General features: G+C 35.4%; 2 protein-coding genes across 3 annotated transcripts; both read left to right on the forward strand.

The window, feature by feature from the left end:
• Positions 1–303: 303 nt before the first annotated feature.
• Positions 304–7127, forward strand: LOC141838809 (cationic amino acid transporter 2, vacuolar-like). Of its 2 annotated transcripts, none has more exons than XM_074726392.1 (14): positions 304–463; positions 1671–1872; positions 2100–2184; positions 2745–2885; positions 2975–3093; positions 3162–3258; positions 4580–4752; positions 4856–4922; positions 5509–5667; positions 5837–6041; positions 6279–6387; positions 6546–6658; positions 6745–6820; positions 6953–7127. In XM_074726392.1, the coding sequence occupies exons 1-14, from the start codon at positions 304–306 to the stop codon at positions 7107–7109; spliced, it is 1863 nt and encodes a 620-aa protein (XP_074582493.1). In that variant the 3' UTR covers positions 7110–7127. The 2 variants fall into 2 exon arrangements, with proteins under 2 accessions (XP_074582493.1, XP_074582494.1); XM_074726393.1 differs by having other exon boundaries at positions 5837–6020; positions 6267–6387.
• A 2741-nt stretch (positions 7128–9868) lies between these two features.
• Positions 9869–12940, forward strand: LOC141838810 (glucan endo-1,3-beta-glucosidase 8-like). Its single transcript, XM_074726394.1, has 2 exons — positions 9869–10861; positions 11755–12940. The coding sequence occupies exons 1-2, from the start codon at positions 10533–10535 to the stop codon at positions 12878–12880; spliced, it is 1455 nt and encodes a 484-aa protein (XP_074582495.1). The 5' UTR covers positions 9869–10532; the 3' UTR covers positions 12881–12940.
• The last annotated feature ends 433 nt before the right edge of the window (positions 12941–13373 follow it).

Consider the following 13373-nt stretch of genomic DNA (forward strand, 5'->3'; position numbering starts at 1 on the left):
CATCCTCGTCTAAAAAGGGTTATTTCAGACGACGCAGCAAAGCGAGCGAACGAGAGCTTCTTCATTCGCGCGGAAGACGATCGACGACGACGACGTCGGTGTAGGAAGGAGGGTAAATGGAGATCCTTCGTCTTCTTTATTCTCTATTTTCGGGGAGATTGAGAAAAAGTTTCTCCTTTACCGTCCATTTTTAGGATTTCGGCTATATACGTATTCTTTTTTGAGGAATTGAGCTTGATTTGGTCCTGCGCCATATCGGCGAGCGAAGTTTGTGTTTGCACCGTTTTTCGTGCTATCTTGGTGATGGAATACGATGAGGGGAGTTGGAAGGAGGTGGGAGGAGAAGCGTCGGCGTTCCGGTTCATTTCGAGGCGCAAACAGGTGAATTCGCCGCGTGTCAAGGCCAAGAGTCCACGCCATCGGCTCGCCCGGGCGTTGTCAGTTCCGGAGGTCGTTGCGAATGGTATTGTCCTTTTGCCTTACACTTGATACATTTGCTTTTGTTTTTATTTTTTGCTTTTGTTTTTGTGGCGTTCCGTGTGGTTCTTATGGTTTCCGACTTCTTGACTCTTGATTATGATATCACTATGAACTGAAATCGGTGCTTTTATATTTCCTTTCCCACCTTCGTAATCATGTGGCAATTCCACTACCCTTCACTGCTTGTTCGTTCTTTCTTAGGAAAAAAAAAGTTTTCCTGCATGTTCGGTGCAAAAGTTAATTACTGCGATGATTTTTGCATTAATTTTTTGTTTTGATCGAGGAATGGGAATTCAAATTCCTTTAAAACGTGGGATTTCACTATCTCACTGAAACGAGTAAAGGCCCATTTTTATGACAGATTTCTTATTATGAACATGGACAGATAAATAAACATCATATTTCAGATAATATTTCAAAGATAGATCACCAAATAAGACGTTGTTTATTTTCTATTTCTCCAAACACTAGAGTTGAAATTGAAATGCTTCAGAATTCACTTCCATCATTTTTTTTATAAAAGGAAAAACGCATTCCCAAGCAACAGAAACATGCAGGCTTTGCTGATTCTTTTGCGTATTTATAATTTTCATTCATTCTTCTCTTTGAGGTATAGTAGACTAGTGTGGCTGCCACAGACTTTTGTACAGAATTTATTTAAGCATTCATTTGTATTTTCTCATGTTCAGTTGGGAGGGTGCATGTTACAGTATGATCATTATTTATATGATTTGTTTATATTTCTAGATATATAGTAGATAATTATGTCTGTTGTTTTGTGATCCCTTCGTAAAGTACTAGCTCTGTGTTCATTAAGGAAGACCTTTTTCTTCTCATATTTGGAGAAGATTAACCTTTTTACCATCTTGAAATAGTAAAGCCAAACAAGCTTTTGAGCTCATGTTAACAGTAGTAGGTTTTGATTGTAATATAGCATGGCATGAAATGTTTATGCTCATATTAGCATTTTGGGCGTACCAATTTGATGCTTATCATCCAGGACTTGTCTTTGCATTTTCTTTCTTGAGGAAATTCATGACCATTTTATCCTTTTTTGAATCTCTTATGTTTGTAAAGTTTCCTTTTCAATAGTTTGTAGCAATATTAATTTCTCTTAAAACTACTTTTTTTTTGGTGGTTATTCTTGGTCATTGTTCCTTGATTATTATGATTCCTATAATTTTAATTAGGTATTGGTGCAACCATCGGTGCTGGAGTCTATGTTCTTGTTGGAACAGTTGCTAGAGAAGAAGCAGGACCTGCTCTAAGTATATCTTTTTTAATAGCTGGGATTGCATCTGCTCTCTCTGCTTTCTGCTATGCGGAGCTTGCAAGTCGTTGCCCATCTGCAGGGAGTGCCTACCACTATTCTTATGTCTGTGTTGGAGAAGGGTAATTTTTGCACAAAAAACCAGCTTACCTTAGCATATCAGTTTAGTCACTCTTAAGATTAATTGTGTCAAAGTAATCTAAAGGGGATTTGACAACATCTTACATTCAGAAACACAGGGAGTAAATATGCTCGTTAAGAAAATAACATATCATCAATTTAATTATTTGATTGATTCATCCACTCAAGTTAGTCTCTTACCATCCTATGTTGTTTGCTTTATTATCAGTGTTGCTTGGTTGGTTGGCTGGGCTCTAATCCTGGAATACTCAATTGGTAGTTCAGCTGTTGCACGTGGCATATCCCCAAATTTGGTAATTACATTCTGGTCTTCAACATCTATTGTCCAGTTCTTGCCTTCAATCAGCACTTGTGTTTTCACTTTTAAGAATACGTACATCCATCAAAACTGTGTAAAATTGCACTTGAGTTTTTATTTTTATTTTTATTTTTATTTTTTATGCTCTCATCTTGAAAGTCTATTGGCTCAAATATATGTTCCATAAAACTAAAATATTTTCAAATGTGTGTGATAATAGTTATTGTGAAGCTAAATGTTATTATTTTATTCTTTTACCATCAATATCACATACACTTGTGAGTTGTATGTAGCAGCAGGGAGTAATGCAGTAAAATTTATTCTGATTTTTCTGCCCTTTCCTCTTTTCCTCGAGGAAAAAATGTCAAACCATTATTTAGTGCTTATATAGCTTAATCTCCCAACCATTCCAGCTGGATGGTAGAAATTTTATGGCATGCATCTTGAATTAGAATCCATGTATCATAATTGTAATACCTTTATTGAATCTGTTCGTGGTGCAGATACTGTATCAACTATCTAATATTCTTACATATAAATTTAAAATGATTCTAGGCTTTATATTTTGGAGGTCCAGATAGCCTGCCTTCTTTTTTAGCACGTGTAACAATTCCAGGGATCAATGTTGTTGCTGATCCATGTGCTGCAGTTCTTGTTTTGATTGTTACAGCATTACTATGTTCAGGAATAAAGGAGGTACAATTCACTGTTAGTGCCGTCCTGGCTATAGTTGATAGCTAGTAAGTTCAGAATATATATATTAACTTCATGTGTTTCTTATACAGAGCTCAATTGTCCAAGCGGTTGTCACAGGTGCAAATATCTGCGTGTTGTTATTTGTTATCTCTGTTGGCAGCTTTATTGGGTTTCAGACAGGATGGGTGGGATATAAGATCACTGATGGGTAATGTAGACCTATGCCATCTAGATTTTGATTTATTCTTGTAATTAATTTAGTTTTTGAACTTTCAGTTTCTTCCCATACGGGTTACATGGAGTGATTGCTGGTTCAGGAACTGTTTTCTTTTCCTACATAGGTTTTGATGCTGTTGCTAGCACTGCTGAAGAGGTAAATTTTCGTACATAGTGCTCCCAAGGTGTTATTTCTCTTATCACGTTCAAGTCCACCTCTGTATGCATCTCTAACCCATCAAGCACTAATCCAACCAACTTATCTACATCAAGTCATGAGCTCCTTAAGCTCCATGTGCACTCTGTGATTTTCACATTCATGAAACACAAGGTTGGCAACAATATAAAAAGCAGCCAAATTATCGCAATAAAAACACATTGGTTTTGAATGATCTATTCCAAGTGAAGCCAACAACCTTTTAATCGATGACAGATTATTGTCACTGCCATTGACCTCTTCTACCTTTGCTGAGGATCTTAAGATGATCATCAAGAGATAAGAATCCTACAAGCACAATAAGGAGGCTTGACAAAGAAGACAACTTTTAGCCACAATAGATGACGATGTTAAGAAAATTTAGATTTTTAAAGAAAGATTCTTCATTAAATAACTCTCATTGCAACATCCAAATGTTTTTGTCATAGAGCTTGCATGAATTGAAGTAGGACACGAATCGAGTAACGTAGTTCTGGCTAGTGTTATTTAAGTAGAGCACTAATATCTCATAGGATCCTCTAATAGAGCTCCATCGTCTAAAGCTAGCTTATGTTGTTGCTTCATTGGGAAGTCAACTAGCTTTGAGTTTAACATTCCGTATTCTGAGAGGATATCCAAAATATACTTTTGTTGATATAAGCAAATGATTGATTCCTATTTCTCTCTACCTTAATTGTGAGGAAGTATTTCAGTGGCCTAATATCTTTAATTTTAAAATATTTAAAATCGCTTAAAGGTTAATAGAAATTACAGTATTTCGTACAAGAATGAGGTCATCAAAATATATTAAAATAACTAAATTTATTTCACCTAGTAAGTGAATAACAAATAGTCCAACTTTGTTTGCTCAAAACCTTCTCAAAGCAATTTCGAGAAGTCTATTTCAATTCTTCCAAAATTAAAATTTGAGAGAAAAGCAATAGAAGAAGATGGGGACAGGAGGAAATATTGTCCAAAAAATAACTCTAAAATTAAAATTTGACCTAAAATGTTCACTAGGGCATCCAAGCTACTTTTCCAAATAAATACAAAAATCAAGAAACTAACTGGAAACTTGGCACACTGATGTAAGGAATTTAATATGAAAGAAAAATTTGTGTGCCAATTGAAATGAGGGCTATAGTCTATGATTTAAGTTAATCCTTCCTATTATGATAATTAAAAGTTTGCTTTTGATATAATCATATGAGAACTAGTTATCAAATATATTTCCTTATTTATTTGTCAAGCCCTTTGTTGTTTGTGCTAACTATTTTTTCAGGTTAAGAATCCTCAAAGAGATCTGCCACTGGGAATTGGTATTTCTCTGTCTATATGCTGCTTGCTTTATATGTTGGTTTCCGTAGTTGTTGTTGGCTTGGTGCCATACTTTGCAATGGACCCTGACACCCCAATATCATCTGCATTTGCAAAATATGGCATTGGTTGGGCAGCGTAAGTAGCTGAGTACCTGGATTCCAAGTTGTTATATGCACGGTTGTCCTTTAGAAAGTTGCCATTTCTCTCTGAGTTCTTATCTTCTCTATGATGCTTACAGGCATGTTATCACATCAGGATCTCTTCTTGCACTTTGCTCAGCTGTGATGGGCTCCATTCTCCCACAGGTACAGAGTGTGCTAACAATTCTGCAAATTTTATCTTATTTTAGCTTGTCACCTGATTCACATGTGAGTAGAAAAAACACTATGGACGACATATTACAACTTGCATTATCCTATCAGTTCAAACCTGGAGAAAAGGAATGTTTTGTTCAATTTCCAGTAACAATCCTTATCTAAGTTGATTTTTTTCTTCAAAAGAAAAAGACAATAAGTTGAGGGCTATGATATCAACAAAATGTCTGGATATGATGTAATTAGTTAAGTCAGCTAGCACACAATCTGTAGCTTAGAGTTTGCATTAGGAGTTAAAGTTGCTAGCATTACGTCTTGTAATAGTATTTGATGTCAGTAAATTGGTTTGGCTTTAAAACCAATGATTTACTGGTGCGCTTAATAATTTGATATTATCATCTTCTGGCTGAGCTACAATATCCATGTTTGTGTGTTATGCTGCTCAGCTAGTGTGACAGATTCATCATTCTTGTGCTTGTTTCGTCTCTATCTTCTTTGGTCGAAAAGCTCAATTTCTGATGAGAAATGAACTTAACGCAGCTACTAAATAATGTTTTCCCTTGCTTTCTTTGTGCAGCCTAGAATACTCATGGCAATGGCAAGAGATGGATTGTTACCATCGTTCTTCTCAAGTGTTCACAAGCGTACCCAAGTTCCAGTTAATAGCACACTTGTGACTGGGATATTTGCAGCTTCACTAGCATTCTTCATGGATGTTTCACAACTAGCTGGCATGGTACTAGCTTTTTAAAAGTTTCCACATTGTTCCTTAATTAATGTATTTAAAGTATTTATAGAGAAATCTTTTCTGAAGGACAAACAAAAATAAACTTCAATAGGATATGTTGTTCGGCTTTGAAGCCATATATTTGACTACACTTGACTAGTATTGTTTTTTTTTGCAGGTCAGTGTTGGCACACTCTTTTCTTTCACCATCGTTGCGATCTCAATCTTGGTTGTGAGATATTTACCTCCAGATGAGATACCTCTTCCCGCATCTCTCATGGAATCTATTGATTCAGTTTCACTTCGCTATAGCATTCAACAGAAAAGCGAAAAGAAGCAACGTTCTGTTGAAAATTCAGGAAGTAACAAGATCCAACATGATGGCCTCTCACAAGACACTAATAACGGATCAATTGCGCAACCTCTCATTCTGAAGAAAACAAATCAAGGTATTGATGGGCTATCAGTTACACTCCTTTCTGAGTTGGCTTCTTGAAAACCAAATAGATTCTATGTGACTGTTGAGCAGCTAGTTAATTTTAATAAGCTGCAGGTGTGGTTGCATTTCTGCTTTTGGTCATCATCAATTTGATTCATCTTCTTACTAGTTAACTTTTCAGAAAATCTCAGTGAACAAACTCGCCGACAGAGAGCATCTTGGAGCATAACTGCTATCTGTGTTGGAGTTCTTGTCCTCACAAAATCAGCCACTTACACATTACTGCCTTTGTAAGTCTTGCTGTCCACTACATTATGTGAGGATTAATTATTCTGAAATAACACAGACTCAAAAGGACCAACATATTAAAACTCATCAAATTCGTTGAGTATTTTCAGTTTTACTAAAATACCACTAGTTCTGATTGTTCTTGTGTGTTCTCTAACAGCTTCCTACAGGTCTTGGGATGCTCTATAGGGACCTTCATTCTTCTGGGTGGCCTAGCTGTTCTATACTGGATCGATCAAGATGACGGCTGCCATAGTTTCGGTCACAGTGGAGGTAGCCATGAGATACAACAATGCTGCATGGATTTATGATAACTCGAAGACTTACTAACATGGAAACTTTTTTATATTGATTTCCAGGCTTTACTTGTCCCTTTGTTCCAGCTCTCCCTGTTGGCTCCATCCTCATTAATGTTTATCTACTCGTAAATCTTGGGTAAGTTCTTCTACTGAAAGTTGTGGATCGATCTATTAGAAGTGTGATTCTCCAACAAAAGTTTATTCGTTGCAAAATGAAAGATCATGTTTGAACCAACACTGAACCCTGTAGTTTGGTTTTGGCATGCAGCCCTGGCACTTGGTTCCGAGTCTCTATTTGGATTGTGGCTGGGGTTTTGGTGTATTTGCTATATGGACGAACTCACAGCAGTTTGACGAATGTAGTGTATGTGCCGGCTGCACATGTAGATGAAATATATGAAGCTTCTTCGCACTTCGTAGTTTAGAGTTCATCGGTAGATCGATCATCCAGGTAAATTCAATCAATTTTTTATTATTTTCTTTTCTTTTCCCACCCTTTCAGCATGATACAGTGGTGTTATCCTTTATATAGTTTAAATGAGTTGAATCATAAGAACTGAATATCTGAATTATTAAACAATAAATTTCATGTACCAAAGAATCATTTCATTATTGGATATATAATATTATATATATATATAATGCTAAATATGAAAAAATTTAAATGTCATGATATATTAGGGAAAAAAATAAAAATACTAGATTAATTAATATTATCTTATTTGTTGGTTTAATGTTATTTTTTATACCAAAAAACAAATTAATTTGACCCTACAATGTAATATTGAGACCATCATTTAGCTGTTGGATTTTATATAGCTGGATTAATAGCAATTTTTATATCAGATTTTTAAATTTACCAAAATATTATCAATCATGGAGAGAGACTTTTCTAATTATTTATTTTTAAAATATAATATTAGATTTAAAATAAAAAGATGCTATTTATTTTTATATTACTATATATATTAGAATTAATTGAGGGAAGTGAAGATACATTGAATTATACAGTCGTAGTTAGTTGAATAATATTAAATTAATTTTAATTAAGTTGATAAAATTTTTAATATAAAAGTATTTTATTTATAATAGTTGTAGTTAAATTAAAGTAATTTTATGATAAATGCTATGATGGTTTTGAAATTAAAGTATTTTTAAATTTAAAAAGATTAATTTTTTTTATATTTTTAAAAAAATTTAAAATGTCTTTTTCTCTACAACGGGTTGTTTGGCTTTAAATATAATGAGACAAGGCGCAAGTGGCAGTCACGTGTTTTCTGACACATTCCGCTGTCACATTAATTAATCAGTAGCCGCTGTATTTCAACTTCATCGCCTACTAAAAGAAAAGAGGAATTTAGCAAATGAGACCCATAATATTTGAATTTAACAAAATCACAGTCCATTTTTTACTTTATAGACGAGTTAATCCATAAAAAAAAAATGATAAATCTCAATCAATCCGATCCCACAGAAGTTTTAATCGACCATCAGGGTAAATCGAGAAGCGCATACCATAACAAATATCAAGATGAACGCATCCTTTTAAAAAATCTGTGGATTTGGAAGAAAATTCTTGCAAAGCTGGGGATCTAAATTAAAATTTATCACAACCCGGATGTCCTACCGTTGCACCATTACCGCATGGTCCTTGAATCAAAACCCATAGTATAGTAGGACAGATCGACTCATTAATTTGGTGAGTTAACAAATCTTCAACTAATCATAAGACGGATTTAGGATGGGTAAATCACGAACTTGTCAAAATAAAAGGTTAAAAAAAATTTAAATTTATATTATAGTTTAAATAGGTAAATTGAAAATTTTAAATTTAGATTGCAATTTAGACGAGTCAAATCTACTAATTTATTAAATTTTCTATTCTAATTTTAAATTTTAAAAAATAAATTTTCATACCTTACGGGTCAATCCAAACCCGCTACAAATTGACTCACGTGGGTCGTAGACCTAAGCGAGTCAGTCCACTTGAATCCATCTTAAAATATATTAATAAAATTTTGATCCAATCTATTTAAATTGTTTAACGGGGCGAGCCAACTCGACGGCTCAACCCAAATTGAGAACTTTAGTTGTAGCAACTATTATAACATGTAGAAACTATCAAATAACTATTATAACGTATTTAGGATGAGTTTAGAATTTAAATTTTAAGATTTCATGTAGATGCTACCGAATAGTTATTATAATATATTTAAAATAAATTTAAAATTTAGAATTGTAATAACTATATAATAACTTCAACTGTTTTTATTTTTGATTAAGTTTAAACAATTTTAATTAAATTGATAAATAAATATTTTGATATATTATTTTTGAGAGACTTTAAACTCTAAACTCATTCTAAATATATTATGATAGTTATTAAGTAGCTTTTATACATTATAGCAACTACGAAATAACTTTGATACAATATAAATTTTAAATCTTAAACACATTGTAAACACATCGTGTTTCTATATATTGTAGTAGTTATTTGATAGTTTTTACATGTTATAGTAACTACTCAGTAATTTCTATAAAGTATAAATCCTAAATTTTAAATTTTAAACTCATCATAAACACGTTGCTGCAGCTATTGGATAGCTTTATAAAATTGTAGCAGCTACCGATAGCTGATACAACCGTGCTAGATCAAAAGGTATTTTCAAAATAAATCACCATTTGATTTTTGTGCTAACTAATTGCATAATTATCTCCAAAATTCAAAGAGACATTTTTAATTTGACCTTGAATTTTATCTTTTTCAAAATAATTTTAGACTTTATAATTTACTAAAATACCTAGGAACATTTTAAACTCATAATTTTACCCTAATAATTATTGTTAACTACTTATGAATGTTATCTTTTTGGAAAAAAAATTAAAAGAAGGCCCTTTTATCATTAAAAGGACAATATATATGTGTCTTATTTAAAATATATATATTCAAAGGGCCTCTTATCTATTTTCTTATTAGTATTATAATATATCATATAAATTACTCAGTTTATTTAGACAGAAGGGGTAGAAAAAGAGAATTTAAAAATTACAGGTGTAAAATGATATTCTCATACTCGGGTGGTGAAATGAAAATTTTAGTATCTACCAGGGTCAAAATATAATTTCCTCCCATAAACATCTTATAATCGTTATCACCAATCACTCCTTCGCCGTCGTCAAATCGAAGGGGGAAGACGGCGAGAAAGGCCATCGCCTTTCGCTCGATCTCAAGCACGCAAGCGTGTTCCTCTTTCTGGTTCTTCATCACTGATTTCTACTGTGCTTAATCTAGGTTTCGTGCGCTGCGTCATCCATAAAAATCCTATCGTGGCGCTTTTCCGCTTTCCGTGCACTTTCTTTCTCCGACTTCGGCAAAAAAAGCGTGTCTTTGAGGTTGAATCGCCTTCGATTTCGACGTCCTTTTCGTTTTCGACGTCTCCGTTTTCGCTTCTCTTGTGTGCAAAGATTATTGCATTTGAACTGATTTGAGTAAAGGCGATGGTGAAAGCGACCTAGGATCTTAGTGGTCAACAAAAGGAGCTCGTTTTCTTCTGATTTGCACATTTTTTAGCTGATAAGAAAAGTTTAAAACTTTGATTAATCAAATCGGTGATGTCGGCATCTATCTTCTGATTCTCGGCTTTCTCCCGATCTTGTATATTTTATTCTTCTTCTTGGTGATTTGTTTATTTGTCTTTGGACTCCTTCTCCGTCCAGCTAATCGATTGAATACTACTAAAATATTCAAGATTTGATTCAAAATCTTACCAGACATTGCCCCCAATCTTCTCCTCCTCCTTTCTCCAACTCCTTCCATTGGAAAAGGCTTGGTTTCGATCGATTTCGGCATGGGGGCGAGCAGATTGTTGCAGCTTTTCCTCCTCCTTGGGCTCTGTGCTTGCTTGGTTCAAGGCCTGGGGGTGAACTGGGGGACCATGGCGACCCACCCGCTGCCTCCCAAGACTGTGGTTCAGCTTCTCAAAGACAACAACATCACCAGAGTTAAGCTCTTCGATGCCAACTCCGACTCCATGAACGCCCTCGCCGGCACCAACATCGAGGTCATGGTAGCCATCCCCAACAACATGCTGCAGACCATGAACGATTACGGCGCGGCACGGGACTGGGTGAAGAGGAGCGTCACGCGATATAATTTCCAAGGAGGAGTAAACATCAAGTGAGTTTGGATTTCATCTGCTACATTATGCGCTTTGTTGCTGCAACTTTATCATTCTTGGAAGAAAAAAAAATTCATTCCTCTTGTTGCAACATCAAGCGATTAACCGATCAGAGATCCTGACTTTGAACCTTTTTATTCACTTCTTTTTCAATCATATCCAATATGAGATTCTGAGGTAAGAAACTCATTACTCAATTTCTTTTTGTTATCTTAAGATCATGTTTTTCTTTGCACAGTATGATCTGTTCTACATCCCAAAAGCTAGAAAAGGAATTTTCGACAAAATAACAATTTGTGTAAAGTATATCCAATTTAAACGTTTTTCTTTCAGTTGAAAAATAATATGGCATTCTGAGGTTAGAATGTTCTTGAGCCAATCTTCTTCTTATTATCCTTTAGCTCTTGTTGCTAAAATATGAATTTGTTAGTCTGTATCTCTTCTCCACATCCAAAAGGTTCAAGAATTTGTTTCAAGCAAATATTAATTATCTGAAAAGGGTTCCAATTGTGAATCTTTTATCTTTGGTAAGAGATCCATGATCCCTTGTTGCTAAGGGTTGCTTGGCCTACAGATTGATCTCCACATCCCTTGTTGCTAAGAAACTTGCTTCAAGGAATTGATAACTTATCTGGAAAAAATTTTCAATTTCAGAAGTCTTTTTTATGAGGCAAGAAGTCAATGGTCATAAATGTGTTGCTTGAAAGATTTTAGGATCGACAATAAAGACACAGAATTCAACTATTTCAATGAATATTTTTCTCTTAAGAATATTCACTTCTATACATTAATTTTCTGTTCTTGTTCAGTTTGTTGTTGCTTCAGTTCTAGGACTAATGTGAGATCTGCAAAGGTTAAAGATTTGTTTTGTTTTTCCCCCCATTTGATTCAGGTATGTGGCAGTTGGAAATGAGCCATTCCTTGCATCTTACAATGGCTCATTCTTGAATGTCACCTTCCCGGCCCTCAAGAACATCCAAAATGCCCTCGATGATGCCGGTGTCGGTGATGCCATAAAGGCCACAATTCCTCTCAACGCCGATGTCTACTTTTCGCCCGAGAGCAACCCAGTTCCATCAGCTGGAAGGTTTAGAACTGACATAAATGATCTCATGATAGAAATTGTCACGTTCATGAACCAGACTGGGGCACCCTTCACTGTCAACATCTACCCTTTCTTGAGCCTGTATTTGAATGCTGATTTCCCGGTGAACTATGCTTTCTTCGACGGTGGAAGCACTGTCAACGACAATGGAATTCTCTACACCAATGTGTTTGATGCCAATTTCGATACTTTGGTCTCAGCTCTTCGGAGTGTTGGCTTGGGCAATTTGCCAATCATCATTGGTGAGGTAGGTTGGCCGACGGATGGAGATAGAAATGCGAACACAGCCTATGCTCAGAGGTTCTACAATGGGCTCCTCCCGCGCCTTGCGGCGAACCAAGGCACACCTCTTCGCCCAAGCCAATACATTGAGGTCTACTTGTTCAGCCTGATCGATGAGGATTACAAGAGTATTCAACCAGGGAACTTTGAGCGGCACTGGGGGATCCTCAAGTACGACGGGCAACCAAAGTTCAACATTGATCTCACAGGGCAAGGGCGAAGCATCACACTCGTGCCCGCGAGCGGGGTGTCTTACTTGCCGAGGAAGTGGTGTGTGTTCGACCCAAACGGTGGTGGAAACATAAGCACCCTCGGCGATCAGATCACATTTGCTTGCACTTATTCCGACTGCACCTCTCTTGGCTATGGCTCTTCCTGCAATGGCTTGGACACTAATGGCAATGCCTCCTACGCCTTCAACATGTACTACCAAGTGCAGAACCACCAGGACATGAGCTGTAACTTTCAAGGTCTCGCGACCGAGACGACGCAGGACCCTTCGACATCGATGCCGGCTTGTAACTTCACCATCCAGATCGAGCCTTATTACTATTCTGCTGCTGGTTCCACTGCAATTGAGCCATTGCTTGCAGTATTTATGCCAGCATTGCTTGCACTTGTGTTGATGTAGTTCTTTGGTTGTTATGTATATTTTCTTGAGATCATTGTCATTCTTGATAGACATCCTTTAGATGTTAGTAGAATTATAGAAATAAGCAGTGAGATCTAGGAGCTCATGACAGAGAGATTTTGATCGATCGAAAGACAAAGGTATGGTTTGAGAACTCTTGACAATGAGTTGGTTACGATGAAACAGATTTGCTGCAGAGAACTTTTGACAAAGAAAGATTTTAACCTATTCAGTTCTGTTCTAATTGATCATGAAAGAAGTCTCAACCTTATCAATACAAATGAGAGAAAAGAATTGAGTTAAAATAAGTTACTTTTGTCTTTAAATAATTTAAATTTTTAATTAGATTAAATGTTAAAAAAATTAAAAATATTTTTTACAAATTTAAATAGATGGTAGAATATAATTTAGTTTTTTATTTATAATTAATTTATGCGAATATTTCTAGATATTTTTTGAGCTCTTAAACCCTTTTATTTTACCAATTGTTTAC

Source organism: Curcuma longa, chromosome 11 (assembly GCF_044706935.1).
Source record: "Curcuma longa cultivar G26 ecotype Majalengka, Jawa Barat chromosome 11, ITB_CL_G26_1.1, whole genome shotgun sequence".
In the NCBI taxonomy this organism is placed as follows: Eukaryota; Viridiplantae; Streptophyta; class Magnoliopsida; order Zingiberales; family Zingiberaceae; genus Curcuma; species Curcuma longa.

Bases quoted from the DNA above. Each gene is read 5' to 3' on its own strand.
- LOC141838809 (XM_074726392.1), top strand. From the start codon at position 304: ATGGAATACGATGAGGGGAGTTGGAAGGAGGTGGGAGGAGAAGCGTCG. The intron at 464-1,670 runs GTATTGTCCTTT...AATTTTAATTAG, and splicing joins TCCGGAGGTCGTTGCGAATG to GTATTGGTGCAACCATCGGT. The intron at 3,094-3,161 runs GTAATGTAGACC...TTGAACTTTCAG, and splicing joins GGATATAAGATCACTGATGG to TTTCTTCCCATACGGGTTAC.
- LOC141838810 (XM_074726394.1), top strand. From the start codon at position 10,533: ATGGGGGCGAGCAGATTGTTGCAGCTTTTCCTCCTCCTTGGGCTCTGT. The intron at 10,862-11,754 runs GTGAGTTTGGAT...CATTTGATTCAG, and splicing joins CAAGGAGGAGTAAACATCAA to GTATGTGGCAGTTGGAAATG.